Source organism: Nannobrachium achirus (genome assembly GCF_963921795.1).
Source record: "Nannobrachium achirus genome assembly, chromosome: 16".
NCBI lineage: Eukaryota > Metazoa > Chordata > Actinopteri > Myctophiformes > Myctophidae > Nannobrachium > Nannobrachium achirus.
In genome coordinates, this window is record NC_137823.1 from 58,555,046 (window position 1) to 58,570,202 (window position 15,157).

Below are 15,157 nucleotides of genomic sequence, written 5' to 3' on the forward strand. Positions count from 1 at the left end.
TGCAGATTGGCTATTTAGTGTTGAGGGGAAAAAAGGAAGAGAAAAGGTACAGAACCATTGTTCTTGTTCACTGACAGGGGCGTCACAAGGGGGGGAATATTGGGTCTGAGTTTCTAGGGCCCAAGTTGGAGGGGCCTTAATTATTGTATACTTTAGCTATTGAAAAATAGCAGATCTACAAGCTCACAGCACACCGAGTGCCACGCTGCGAGCTTGTAGATCTGCTATTTTTGAAAAGTCGTGAAAATGTGTGCAAATCTTTGAATATATGTATTTTTTGTGACATTTGTAACTCAAATTTTGTTCTGGGGGGGTCCCTGGAACTAAATATTTTGAGATGGGGGTCCGTGGTCAAATACATATCATTTTGGGGGTCCTTCACATGAAAAGGTTTGTGCACCACTGACATAGAAACACAGGTTTTTCAAAAAAAAGTTAGAAGGATTTTAAATATTCTTAAGACTTTTTCCATGATTTTTCAAAAATAGCAGATCTAAAAGCTTACTGTGAGCTTGTATATCTGCTATTTTTAAAGAACAAAACAATGCGTAATAATGCGTTCCCAGTCTAAATGGGTTAAACCCCCTCCCCCTGTGAAGAACATTCACGGGGGGGATCCTTGTGAATCCTTGTACCCAGGGCCCAGAATTTGGTGCGACGCCCCTGTTCACTGATGGTTCATTTTCTCTTTATGTCCTCCAGTTCTCTGTCAGAATCTAAAGAGCAGTATCCCAGCTTCCCCTTTGAGAACGGAGGTGTGTCGGGGGCCATCGAGCTGAAGCGGCCCGTCAAGGCCCATTGTCATGGCAACAAGGTCTCTGTGCAGGAGGAGAGCGCTGACAAGCTGCTGGCCAAGAAGAAGCTCTGCATCGCCTCCGCCGTGTGTCTCATCTTCATGATCGGAGAGGTCATAGGTGAGCTTCAAGTATGGGCTTTAACGCTGGGGGCGTGCTCCTCCCTCCGCGTCATCAGCGCCCACACCCTAGGTGGGGTTGGCGATAGGGCCTTTCTGTGTGGAGTTTGCATGTTCTCCCTGTGTCTCCTAGGGTAGATGCCCTCACAAAAACATGCAGTAGTCCTGGTTTCTATACTACCTCCCCCTAGCCAGCCGGGTGCTCCCCAATTACCCTGGCACGGCAGGGGGAGAACGGAAACCAGGACTACAGGTTAGGTAGTTGGCACTGGGTGAGAAAATGGGTTGCAAAAAAAAAAAAAATAGGCTTTAGCAGGAATGGGAGTACACTTTAACGCAGTATTTAACGCAGAGAGTGTAGAAAAGCCAAATGAACCCATAAGCATCCATTTAAGCCCCTTTTCCACTGACATGGCCCAACACCACACCACACCACTCCCCGCCGCCCACTTGTGCCAGGTTTTCCACTACAAGGACATGGGTAGAGTGGTGTGAAAGTGGTACTAAACGTGGTACTAAAAAGTATCCAATCTAGAGTAGGTCTGAGCGAGGCCAAACAGGGCCAAACACTTCATAATGACTGATCACTCACTGACTTTTCATTTAGACCACCAGGAATCCAGAATAAAGTTGTAATACATGATAATAGATTCTATTGCGTTATAATCACGGTTATAATCTGTTATAGTGTATTATAATTATCATAGTAATACATTAATACTTTATAGTGTATTATAATCACAGTTAGAATCCATTATAGTGTATTATAATTAGGATAGTTGTAATACAAATTTATATTGTATTATAATCACAGTTAAAAGGGTCAATTTGTTTCTTACTGATAGGGGTACTTTTGTGTAATGGAAAATGTAGATATTTTTATGTGGTGTGGTGTGGTGCTAAAGCTGCAGTCAAAAAGGGGCTTTAGATACGTTTGTACTGGGGTTGCCGATGGTCTAGACCAGACCTGGGCATTGTGCGGTTCACTCTAACCGGCCCTTGTAGGGTTAATGGCAAATTACAAAATAAACACATTTTCCAATTTTACCTCATGCATGGACTAAAGCAGCATTTCTTTTATTTAGAAGTTTTTGATTTACGTACATATGGACGTGAATTGATCATTGGATGTTGTCTCAATAACAAGCAGGTGGTCAGACTGGTCACACGTCAAGACGATCTGCCTTATCTTACCCATCAAAAATGGCTAAACTGGCTAAAAAAAGAATGCCGGACTTTCAACAAAAATTGGACTGCTAAAGTATTTGTTTACTGAAGTCGGAAGCTGTGTGTTTAGTTTGCGGGGAGCACTGCCTTTTGGCCCGGCCCTCCACAATATTTTCTGTTGTCCATGTGGCCCCATGGAAAAAATAATTGCCCACCCCTGGTCTAGACTCTAGTGGTTGAGGTGCATAGCAAATCTCCTATAGGCTCTAATGCTCGAACCTGGTGACCTTTACTGCATGTCACCCCCTGCCCTGTCTCTCCCTGCTGTCACTCTAGTAATGTCTCCCTCTACAACAACTTCAGTAGAATAGCCAACATTGGAGGATTGTTGTTGTTCTGGCCTGCTGCCAACGCGTGTTTCCTAAACCCACCAGGCTTGAGTTAAGACCCGCCTTGCGGAAACGCGAGAATGTCCAGGAGTGGCTGAAATCCTTTCCGGACACATGGAGGGTGGATAAAGTCAGACCTAGTAAAGGCATGAAGACAATCTTAAAACTTGTACTGTGACTGTACTGAACTTACTTTGTAGGCCTACTGTGTTTAAAAAAGGGAAAACTTTGTAACTTTGCTAAAGAGAAAAACGTACTGAGAACGCTATTAATTTGTCACTAGTAGTCCTACTGTACTCAAAATAAACTCTTACTGATTATCAGTTAAATTGTTATAGTTTGGATATGGCTTTGTGCGTATTATGCTGCGTGTATTATTGTAATGGATCGGTAGGTAGTAGGTACAGTATTACTTTGCACTAAGAGCACTAACGTTCATATATAGACTGTAAAAAGGTTCATATGCATTTTCATACTTAAGATTATTGAGAGGGGCGTTTCCGCGAGGCGGGTCTTAACTCAATCCTGGTGGGTTTAGGAAATACGCGCTGCCAACTGTGGATGTGCATACACATCCTGTAACTGTGTGAAAATGAGCCTGAATCACTTGAAGAAGGCAGGGTGTTGCTGGAAAAGAACATCTGTGCTTACTTGACATTCCCCTTTGTGTCAAAGTTCTGAGTTGAGTAGTACCGTGCTTTCCTAGCCAGTACTGTAAACCCAAATGTTCTTTTTGGGTGCAATGAACTATTCACTTTGAAATAACAATTTTACGAGGTGCTTCTATTTATGACATCATTTCACACTGTAATAGAATTCTTTAAGCATCATACTTATACTAATAATAATATAATAAATTGAATTCCCAGAAGGTGAAAGTGCAATGAGTACAATATTTATTTAACAATATATTTACACAAGAGCTCTTTGAGACACACGCATGCTTAACTGTGCCTCCTCTCCCTGGGCACCGTCACACTTATATAGAGCAGGATTACAGGAATAGCAGAAGGAGTAAATCAGAGTACATCCATGTAAGGCTTCAGTCAGGGACAATTGAATGACAGGACACGACATTCTGGTGACAGGTGAGAGAGTGCCTCACTCCTCAGTTGACCCAAAGCTTAGAATATAAACCTTGACACGGCACTATGCCAATGACATGACCTTCTGGTTACTTTAGAAACAAAGTAATAGTTACATTTATCTAGATATCTATCACATTCCTCCCTTTTGATCATATAACATATGGTCATAAACAGTAAATGTAATGAGTTTTGTTTTCCATCTACAGGAGGATCAAAAATCAGTTTTGAAACACGTTTTAATTCTGGTAGGGGCAAAAAACCAATGATGCATATCTTGGGAAAATTCCATCCTACGACCCTCAGGTTTGAGCGATCACTTCGTAAAGCCAGCATTTCGTTTGTGTATGTGTTTCTCCTGCACTCTTCTCCACTTGAATGAATGAGTTCCTTCTTAGGTTGGTTCGTAATGTCTCTTCTTCCCTTATTTGGGCAATGTCACGACACAGGGCTTCCATGCCCCTTTTCCGATCACAACGTCCTCATAGCAGTTGGATTGACAGCGTCCTTCATAGTGGATGGGATGCAAGGCAGTTAGGGTATGTCCCTTGCACAGTTCTATCATCTCATCTGGTTGGGATGCAAGGCGGCAATTCCATGGTGATTTCCCAGACATCTTTTGGTTTCCATACATCTCATTTTTATGGCTCCGTCTCATCTTTCATGTATGGTTTAATTTATTGGATTTCATAAAACTGGAAATAGAAAACTCAGCACCAAGGGTTATCACATCCTAACCTAGAATGATTTTCATAATCTATACAGCCATCAATATTCTGTATTTTCCAACATGGCAATGGGGAGCATTTATCACTTAAACAATATTCAATTTGTAGTACAAAATGGTCATAAATAGTGCAATAATGAATGATACCTTATATTTTTACATACCTTAATGTGTGGAAGTATTTTCTTACCATAGGGTTTAGACATATTTGACATATCTTTCCTTCCATTTTTTCCATTGTTAGGAGTGTTCTTTTACCATATTGACTCAATGTTTTTGGAAACATTTTGACATCTCCTGTAATTACATTTCATCTACGCAACAATATTTCATAGCATAGACATGTTGTTACGGGTTTAGTTAGTTAGTTTATGTTAACAACACATACAGTATGTTGGGAAGAAAAGAGAAATCCGTTAAGACATCCACAACTTAACATGTGTTTCTCTCTTAAGACCCCCAGAGTATTTCAGCACCTAAAAATTGGAAAATCCTTTCATGGGAGGACCCAATTTTGCATTAAAACACTTGACACCTTTCTCCGTGCCTAAGTGATTCGTGGGAGAAAACAATCTTTCATTAGACAATCCCATGACATACAATATATTTCATTTCCGTCCAAAATGGGACTCAGGCTCCCTATAGAGAGAAATCAAAAATATAGTTAGCGTGACTGTTCTTTCGAAAACATCCTAATTTTGAAAACATACTCCGTATAATGCATTCAACATTATTCTCCAACAAACCAGTGATTCTCAAAAAACACTGTCTTCACTCATACATACACATATATTCGACCCATATATGCTCAATATACCCGGGTATCACTCAACCTCAGACATGCACTCCTTGCATTTCAATTCAGTGGGCAGTGGCCTGTGGTTCAGGCTCCTGTTATTCCCAAACATACAGTGACTCCAAGGGTGTACCTCCCATTTCTATCAGCTGGTCATTAACCCAGCAGGAGTCCCTCTGGCCAGTAGAGAACTGAACAGGTGACCAAACAAACCTGAAAATGTACTAGAGTCATTCTATAATTGTAACTTCTTCTAGTCCTCTTATAATTAATAGCCTAATGCTCATAAAAAGGCTAATTCATATCCTGTCTTCTTTTATGATTTATATTACCATTCTTCTTATACGAATTCTTCTTATACTTCTTTTATAATCCATATATTACCTCCCCCCTCTTTTTGAGAAGCACTGGTTAAGCTCACTCTCTCCAAACCGAAGCATCCCGGTCTCCCAATTGAGCATGACCTACAGTACAAGCTCTCACTGTGACGCGCTGCTCACCCAAGAACACCAATAATTATTAGGAGCAGGCAGGCTCAAATACACATAAACCCCCCCCCCCCAACAGGGCCACTGGCAGTGCGGGGCCGGCGGCGGGGCAAGCAAGCCATAAAAAAATAAAAATAAAGAAAGAGACCAGACTGCCATGTCACCTGTGACGCAAGCCTGGCTTAGTAGCGTCGTATTAGAAACTGAATACAACCGCATTGACCCATTCGAGTTTATGCTGACTGACCCCATGTCGCGGGCCTTATCCATTAAACTCCTAGGAACTTCATGGATAGTGCTTATTAGTTAAATAAGAGGGCTCAATTTGCTAATAACATGCTATCCCCCAACACCGATTATTACCGTCCTTAGGAACCACCGTAAGTGTTCTCACTATTAACTAAAATAGAAGTAAACAACAACCAGCCCACTGGTTTAAGCCTGCATGTATTAACTTAACAACTTAAATGTTAAACTCCACACTGACCCCCCTATGTATAAAACATATATTTTTCCTAGAATTATATATTATTTTATCCGGCACAGGACTTCTTTCTTGTTTTATGGAGGAAATTGGTACGATTTCATTTTGCCTATTAGTAGTGCAATACATCTAATACATAGATCAATCCGTTGTTGCAATGTACTGTACTACTCCAACAAGCTCAACATTACTCCTATGGATATCCTATGAGAAATGACAGAACTATAAGGCCAAACTTTATAGTGAATTCCCATTAGTCCAACTCCATGGTATAATTCTCCTTTCAATCTTTGAATGTCCTCATTTCAACCTAGTCAATTACTGTCACCTGAAAACGACACCGTTCTTGTCATTCAGCTATTTTCGTTACCCTTGGGTGATTACAAGCTTGAACCGCTGAACTGACCTCTGCCTGTCTCCCCCAACGTCCCATGTCGGACTTTCCAACCCACTGCAGACCAAGTCGTAAGTGGTCACCAGGCGTGATCTAGCCTGAAAATAATAAATACTATTTTTGTTGTTGTCCTTCTGTATGTTTATTCCAGAGTCAGAAAATACCTACAGTACATACTAGTAGGCTTACCTAAAGTACCTATTTACTTGAGTCCAACTATTATAGAATCAGTACTGTATGTCAATACATTCAAAATAAGAGTTATATTATAATTATTTATGTCTAAGACATTAGACCCCTCTATTCATATAAAAATGCATCATTCCTACTCTAATCTCAATAGATTTAAGATGACTACTCTATTTAGTCGGAAGAGCCACTGTTGTTCTTAAATTCCATGCCACTGCACTATTTTACATGATCTGGGTCCAATATTAATGACAATGTGACACTTATCCTATGTAAGTGTAAAAATTAGGCTTCTATTGTTAGACATCCTTGGGACCTTCTCTTAAGTCCAAAGGACTACCCCACGGCTGAACACTTCCTCTCCTGGGCATAATAATTTTCAGTGAGACAATTCTCTTCACAGACTGTCCTATGACTGGCAAGGTTAAGAACCATCCCAGTATACATAGTTATGGGCATATTAACTAAGCATACTACTACTATAAAGTATTTTAAATAGGGTTCAAATTTCACAGAATACTTCATTCCCATTCACCCTCTTTTAGTTAGGTCTATATTCCAAATCCAAAATATCATGGTTTCAAACACTCTACAAAACTCTACATGTTCTGTAAACAATTTTGATTGAGTTATAAGTAAATGGTTTATCTATATACTGGTTTGTATCACCCTGGCATAGGACTATATTTATCTAGATAGTAATGTTGCATTTTTTATCATATGGAAGCCACTTATCCCTAGAGAAACAGCCTTTCTACTCACAGTCAGCTCACTACGGATCCATCAATGTCCCACCGCCACACCGCGCTCCACCCGGAGAGGAAATGCACCCATTCAAGGAAAAAAAAAAAAAAATAGTCAACGGAAAGATAAAATCATTAGTTCATCAAGAGAGTTCATTCTTCCCATGTGACTCCAGGAATGTTCGTCATCAGAGTCATCAGTTTGTTGCCAGTTGCCACCTGGCGACCTCCGTGTGCCCTGGTGACCTCTGTGTGCCCCTCACAGTAGGTCATGCCAATCTCAAAATGTCTCTGGAATTAGATTCCTTCTTAGTCATTGTGTTGCTCCATGTCAACACATGTCGTTCTGGAAGTGCGAATGTACGTGCAGTTTTCCTCCCAGTAATCGCACCATGGGACAAGTGAGACACTAAATGGAGACGCAGTGAGCAACTGGAAGGATTCCCCAGTTTGTTCACCACTACCATGTAATGAATCTTAGTTTGTCTATGCTTTTTTTAGGGTTGGCCTATACCAATATGATCAAACAATACAACCATACACTATCACTATCTTTACCCCAATGTTACAATTATCTTCATTCTTCTGGTATTTAATTATAACTTCAATGATAGTAATTAAGTGGGAAATGTCATGCGATCTTATTTTACAGTTACACAGAATCTTCCTTCAAGCAATTCTGTAAATACTATGGACCGAACAGCTGCTGTGAGAGAATTATTTCTATTACGTCCTGACTCCGAAATACATGCACTGTCCGTATACCGTTTTATACTAACCTTCTTATAGTCAGTTTTCTAGATCTGACTACTAACCTGTCTTCCATTAATAACAAATAATATAATATTATAATATTATGTCTATTTTTCACATGGAAAAAACCCCAGTACATTGGATAATTTCACTACCCATCTTACAATATTAAGTACATACATTCACCACTATTTAGTGCCCGTTTTTCAGCTCCCTTTCTTTAGATACATTTTACATGCCACATCTAAGAATTTAAAATTGTTACACTTAAAAGCTAGTCATCCAACCAATCGGTTGTTTATCCTTTCTCAAAGAAATTGCCATGTTGGCTGCTAAGACTTAAAAAATAAACTAGTAGCAGTGCTCCCCCGAGCACTGGTCTCCACACAAGTTGAAGTATGCGAAAATATACTGACAGGTCGGCAACCGTTTTTTTTTTTACTGTCTATATTAGGAAAAATTAGATTCTACTGAAACATTTAACTTCTTGTATGTGACATACTTGTGTAACCAGATTACACCATCACTTTGCTTGAGTTTCACTGAATTAGAGAAACATTTTATCAATAAAGTTTTCAGCCAACCATATATATTTTGCACTACTGTTTATTTCCTACCCTTACCCTTAGTCCTTGCTTGGCCTATGAAGAGAATAGCCTGACAACAAGCTGACTACAGCCTATTTTAAATCAATGTTCATTAGTTCATATGGTCATTTTTATTTTGACGACTGCTAAACTGCAAAGCTAAAGATATATTTGGACAATCTCTTCTTCAGTCCACTGGCTGAAATAAGTTACATTCTCCTTTTAAATGAGCGTACAAAGGCCAAATAGGCCCAAATATCGAAACAGCCATTCCACCCAGACTGACACACATTTGTGATGGACCACAGAAATGTTATTCTCACAGCAGGGGTTGTCTTCCACAGGCCCCCACCATTCCTAAAGCACGGCACCTGTTCCCCATGTCCAGCTATTCTACACTGTCCTATCCAAGTCAGCAAATAGCATAATGTCAATCACAGCCCAAGCTGTCTATTAATGAACTACTAAACCATTTAGACTGACGTCCACTACCATGTCTATGATGTGGTTCTCACCCACAAATTACCTCACTTAATACCTGGCACAAAGCAATGCCAACCGATTTTACCGTAGTGTTAATAATTAAGAATAGACTGCTACCCAACCTTAATTTAACCCTGGTAAAATAATCTAAGTCAAGCTTTAGAGGTCAACCCAGAATGATCTGGTCAACACATACATGTAAATTCATCCATTTAACCTTCAAACATCACTGTTTACCAAACAATGAGATACTCTGTCACAACTATAGCCTAGTTTCCAATCACTGCAGCTAACATTCACAGTACAGTATACAGTCTCAATAGTCAAACTGACTTCTATGTCCTACTTAAATATTAAGACAAAATTAAGCCTTCATTAACCATTATAAATTATAATCAATATTCTCCAACATGCCTTGAAAACCGCTGATCTACCGTTCTGCTAGAACAGACTCACAAGTTTACAATGGTCTACTCTCATGGGTTTTCCCTGACCCCAACGTGTCCCTGGGTTTTAGATCTAAATCAAATAATGTCTATTTAATTGTGCCGAGGTTTCCTTTGCTGTATGATTATGCAAGCGTTGACGCACGAGAACAATCGTCTCCTCAATGTAGGCCTATCCGCTTCTTCGTATGGCCGGTGCGGTACGCTACTAAAATAGCCAGCAAAGGAACCCTTGCCTGCTGTGACCCTGTATCTCATTTAAAAATAGCAGACCTACAAGCCCACAGCGCAGCGCATTTCACCGCGCTGTCAGCTTGCAGCTCTGACGGGTCCGTGAAGTGAAGTGAGCAGAAAGAACGTTTCCGGTCTGAGAGACGGCAGAAATATGCCAGGCTCCAGCCTTCAAACTAAAGGTGCAGTAGGCCTACATAATGTATATTATAGCCGGCTTTAGGGATACTCTTATTCTTAAGAGACCAGCGCCGGAAGCCTTATTTCTGCTAACGCTATTTCTGCTCATTTCACATAGGCGCTCTGTCACCCCCCCACCGCGCGTAACTGTTGTACGGCGAGAATAGAACGTAACAGAAGCAGACAGCTGCCGTATCAGACAGACTCACAAGAGTTTGACAGGTCATAGACCTCAATTAATTAGGTATTGTTGTAGCTTTACCACTTTAGACAAATAATAATGTGTAATTTGTAGTTTTATAGGCTTAAATTATAGCCTAAAATCTTTCTTTTCCCAGCTGACCCTGGTGGTCGTGGATTCTTTATTACCACTCAACGAAACAGTTTCTTCATTTCAGATATATTGATCGCTCGACCACGACTGACTAGTTATACAAGGTAACGGACTCTCCCGTCCGCCTGGTATTTTTTCCAATAGCATCAGTTATTTGATATAGGCCGAAAATGCATTTCCTTACATTCACGGCCTCACATTCACACCCCCAGCAGCTCGAGACTTATGCTTTTCACAAAAAATGTAAGGTCAAAACCTATATTTAGTCTACCCAATGTCTTAATGACATAAGACCTTCTCCCAGGCCATTTTAACCCAGCGAGAGAAAAGAAAAGATGATCCCGATTCCTATTTTGGTTCTGGTTTCAACTACCCACTTCTAGTTGATTATCATAAATGCATAAATTAAATTCATACCTACCCCCCCTTTGTAAGCAACTTTCACAGGAGACGGATGCCCATAAAGGCACCCCAAAACATGGCCTACCAGAAAGATGCTCACAACTGTACTACATGGAATAGTTATTTAACAACCAAGTCTGGCTTTCACAGTTAAATATATACGACCATTTCATAATTACATATTTCACGTCTGGTTACGTTCATTTATGATCGCCTGATTACGTTCATAATTACTCGCCCACATGCGGCGTTTTAGAGAATATTTCGTCATGCAATATCCTATACCGAGATGATTATTGCCGAAAGGCGATTCCCCAATCGATAATCAACCCTAACCCTGGTTTCCTACAGGTACTGTACTTTAACAGAAACAACCCACGATCACGTGGAGCTACGTATTAGCTTTCACCCCGGATTACACGGGTACTGTACGTTTAAACAGTATACTTCCGAGATACGGTAGATACCTTCTATACATGCAAGGCATCTCTCTATTAAATTTTGTTCATGCAAGTACGACAGCCGCATAAAAATGTCGTGGCCTGTCCCGGGTACATGCAATTATAATGACCACGTCTGGCCTCCCAAATCATATTGTATTCACGATACTTCTCACCCTCGGTTAAGTTCGACCGGCGATCCCTGTCCGTCAGCTGCTCTGAATCAATAGCCAGTGTGTCCTGTACAGAAAAAGAGAAAAGCTGACAGACAGATTATGCCGGTCCCACCAGAGTCGCCACTGTAATAGAATTCTTTAAGCATCATACTTATACTAATAATAATATAATAAATTGAATTCCCAGAAGGTGAAAGTGCAATGAGTACAATATTTATTTAACAATATATTTACACAAGAGCTCTTTGAGACACACGCATGCTTAACTGTGCCTCCTCTCCCTGGGCACCGTCACACTTATATAGAGCAGGATTACAGGAATAGCAGAAGGAGTAAATCAGAGTACATCCATGTAAGGCTTCAGTCAGGGACAATTGAATGACAGGACACGACATTCTGGTGACAGGTGAGAGAGTGCCTCACTCCTCAGTTGACCCAAAGCTTAGAATATAAACCTTGACACGGCACTATGCCAATGACATGACCTTCTGGTTACTTTAGAAACAAAGTAATAGTTACATTTATCTAGATATCTATCACAACACACACAGAACCGCTGCTGTGCCCTTTTCCTCATTTTCTCTTATGTTTTGTCAGACTAAAATGACTTGGGGGAGGTGTTTGAAGCCAGTAAAGCTTTAAAGAACTTCAGTCACTTGTTTAGTAGCCTAGTTTAACATTTTCTCATATGAAAAGGATGCCTCAGAGTCATTGGCTGAATGCCTGGACTTTTGATACCCTGGCTGTCAGGAAGGGGAGTTGTAGGATCCACACGGAGGAAAGCAAAACTCAAGAAACTCTTAACCTCTTGAACCCCATTGCGCCCACCGGCGGGGGCAAAAGGTGTTGACCTCTGAACAGCTATCAATAAATGTCAATAAATCAATATAGACCAAATCAAACTACAATTTCTTTGTTGATTATTGTTACAGTGGGCTTACAGCATAGTAATCAGCTGCCATTGTACTTTTAATCCATACATTACTCATATTACAGTATTATTACAACTTATTGTTACTTGTTTTAATCATTTTTCACCCTATACTTAAACATTACTAATATTACAGCACTACTCTCACTAAAACATCTGTAGAGTTTACATACAGTAGTTTGGAATATTTTGTTTCATACCATTTTGCCTATCAATTGATGACACCTTGGTGAACAATTTATCTATTCACTATATATGTTTTCAATGAGGTCTTGAGGCTCATTCACTATTCAGAAGGCAAATTGTCCATAGGCGGAGGTCTTTTTCAATCATCTTTTCCTAGGTAAATGATCACAGCAGGACAATTTGGGAGAAATGTGATGTTTTACACTGCATTTGTGAATTGTCAGGGGTTAGCTTACATTTGGTGGGACAAGATTAGCCACAATCATTGTAGTTTTGTGTCCACATCTGTTCCAATTTGGACATACATTTTAGGCGGATTTTTCCCCTGGACCCCCCTGGGGCTTAAAGGACCAGGTCACCTCTGGGACAACCAGATCTTATTTTATTGTTGTGTAGGACACAATCAACACAATCCTGAATTTTTTTTGTGTTCAATCTGTGTTTTTAGATATGTTAGTATTTCAGCATGCTACAACTGGTCGTATGATGCATTTTGCATCATATGACCAGTTGTAGCATGCTGAAATCGGCTGAAATACTAAAATATCTAAAAACACAGATTGAACACAAAAAATAACTCTTGTCCCACACAACAATAAAATAAGATCTAGTTGTCCCAGAGGTGACCTGGTCCTTTAAGAGGTACAGTAACATCAAACACAGGAGACGAGGATTGAAATTAACGAAGACTTCGCTGGCGCCTAACTTTGTCCTCAGTAGGGGGAGCACATATTCGGGTATTTTCGGTTATAAAGTCGGCTAAAATCTGTATTTTCGGGTATAAAGTCGGCTAAAACAGGTTTTCTTCATTAAATCATATTTTTCCTTTCACAATATTATTTCGGGTGACTTTGGGGCTTCCCATTGGCTATGTTATGCTAACTCCAGGCAGTCAGTTAATTCTGTTCATATTAACTCACCCATTGCTCCATTCCTGCTATCTCAATTCCTCCACCATCTGAGCCATCCAAATTCCAAAAGTTGCTGTTCTGTTATTGCTCGCTCGCTGTATTGGATGCGTGCCAAGAGAGGGTGTTGTAGTTATATTGCTGTCTCTGAAACTCTGAGTGGCTCCAACAAAAGGAACAATAGACGTTCGTCAGAGCATCACGCAAACTCTTCTTTTGTCCACAGTGTATTGGGGAAGATTGTGTGAGAAAAAAAAACCCTCCGTATTTCTGGAGGGCAGAGGTACAAGCCAATTTGGATTAGATGGATCATTTTGGTTTCTTTTGTTTGTCTCTTTCTTAAAGGAACTTTAGTCAACTTTTTCTTGAAAAACGGATGCTAAAATAAAAATAATGTTTCAAAAATATTTTATAAAAAAATAAGCTTCATATATGTCATGTGTTTCTATAAAAAAATGACCACAAAAAGCGTAAAATAATGATAAAATAATCATTTTGGCCATTGTCAGACCGACACTTTGTTTACATTCTAGTCTATAGACTAGGATGTAAACAAAGTGTCGGCCCTACAATGAAAAAGTTGACTATAGCTCCTTTAATCTGAGGTTCAATCCCCCCGACACACAATTCAATTCACTTCAATTCAATTCAAAGGGCTTTATTGGCATGAGAAAACATACGTTTACATTGCCAAAGCAGAAGTGTACACAATACAATACAATGTATGTATATGTACAGGTGAAAAGAGTGTAACAGTTTTCATGCATCACGGTTACGTGCAGGCAGAGCAGGGATATTTACAATGGGTTTTTAAGGTGGTTGGGTTCCACTTGATATCCTTCTCTTTTCACAGCAGCTCACGAATCTTGCTGCTGTGTTTGCACATTGTTTTACTTCACCCAGCAGGTATGGGAGTTTTTCATCATTGGTCATGTTTTCAAACTCTCCATGGGTGGTTATGACCTGTGGGAACTTCTGGGAAGTATGTGTCTCTGATGTCTTGGTACAGTGGACAGGCCGTTAGGAAGTGTAGCTCAGTTTACACTTCATTTTGTGTGCAGTGGGTGCAGAGTCTGTTCACACACAGTTACTCTCTTCAGTTGTTGTATGTTCTTGTCGCTGCAGGAGGGTACCTGGCTCACAGTCTGGCCATCATGACAGACGCAGCTCACCTTCTGACGGACTTTGGCAGCATGATGGTCAGCCTCTTCTCCCTGTGGATCTCCTCCAGACCTCCCACCAAAACCATGAACTATGGCTGGCACAGATCAGGTCACGACCCCTTCTAGACTGGTTGCATGGATGTGTGAATGGATGAAAATACAAATGGATGGATGGATGGATGGATGGATGGATGGATGGATGGATGGATGGATGGATGGATGAACAAATGAATGAATGAATGAATGAATGAAAGAAATGTTTACTGGAACCGTTTAGGTAAATCAACTCAGCACAAAAATAAAAGAAACCTGACTTCGGTCCATTATATCTCCCCTTTAATAATACAAATTCTTATTGTGTTGTAAAGGTGACAAATCATTAATCAATGATATCAAACAAACACAATACCATTTGGCATAATTAAAGGGGAGATATAATGGACCGAAGTCAGGTTTCCTTTCTTGTTGTGCTTTTCTTGAGTTTATCATATGAAGTCATACAACACCTGTCTTGTCACTGCTGGAGGAATAACTGCCAAGAAGTGTCTTGAGATGACGTACA

The 15,157-nt window shown here is 40.1% G+C and overlaps 1 protein-coding gene across 1 annotated transcript in view; it reads left to right on the forward strand.

The window, feature by feature from the left end:
• slc30a2 (solute carrier family 30 member 2) overlaps positions 1-15,157 on the forward strand; it is a gene marked incomplete at both ends in the record, with an annotated part of 32,266 nt that overhangs the window by 7,804 nt on the left and 9,305 nt on the right. Inside the window, 2 exons of the mRNA XM_080744185.1 lie at positions 703-914; positions 14,558-14,704. Of these exons, the coding sequence (XP_080600311.1) occupies positions 703-914; positions 14,558-14,704 (359 nt within the window). The remainder of the gene's footprint in view (positions 1-702; positions 915-14,557; positions 14,705-15,157) is intronic.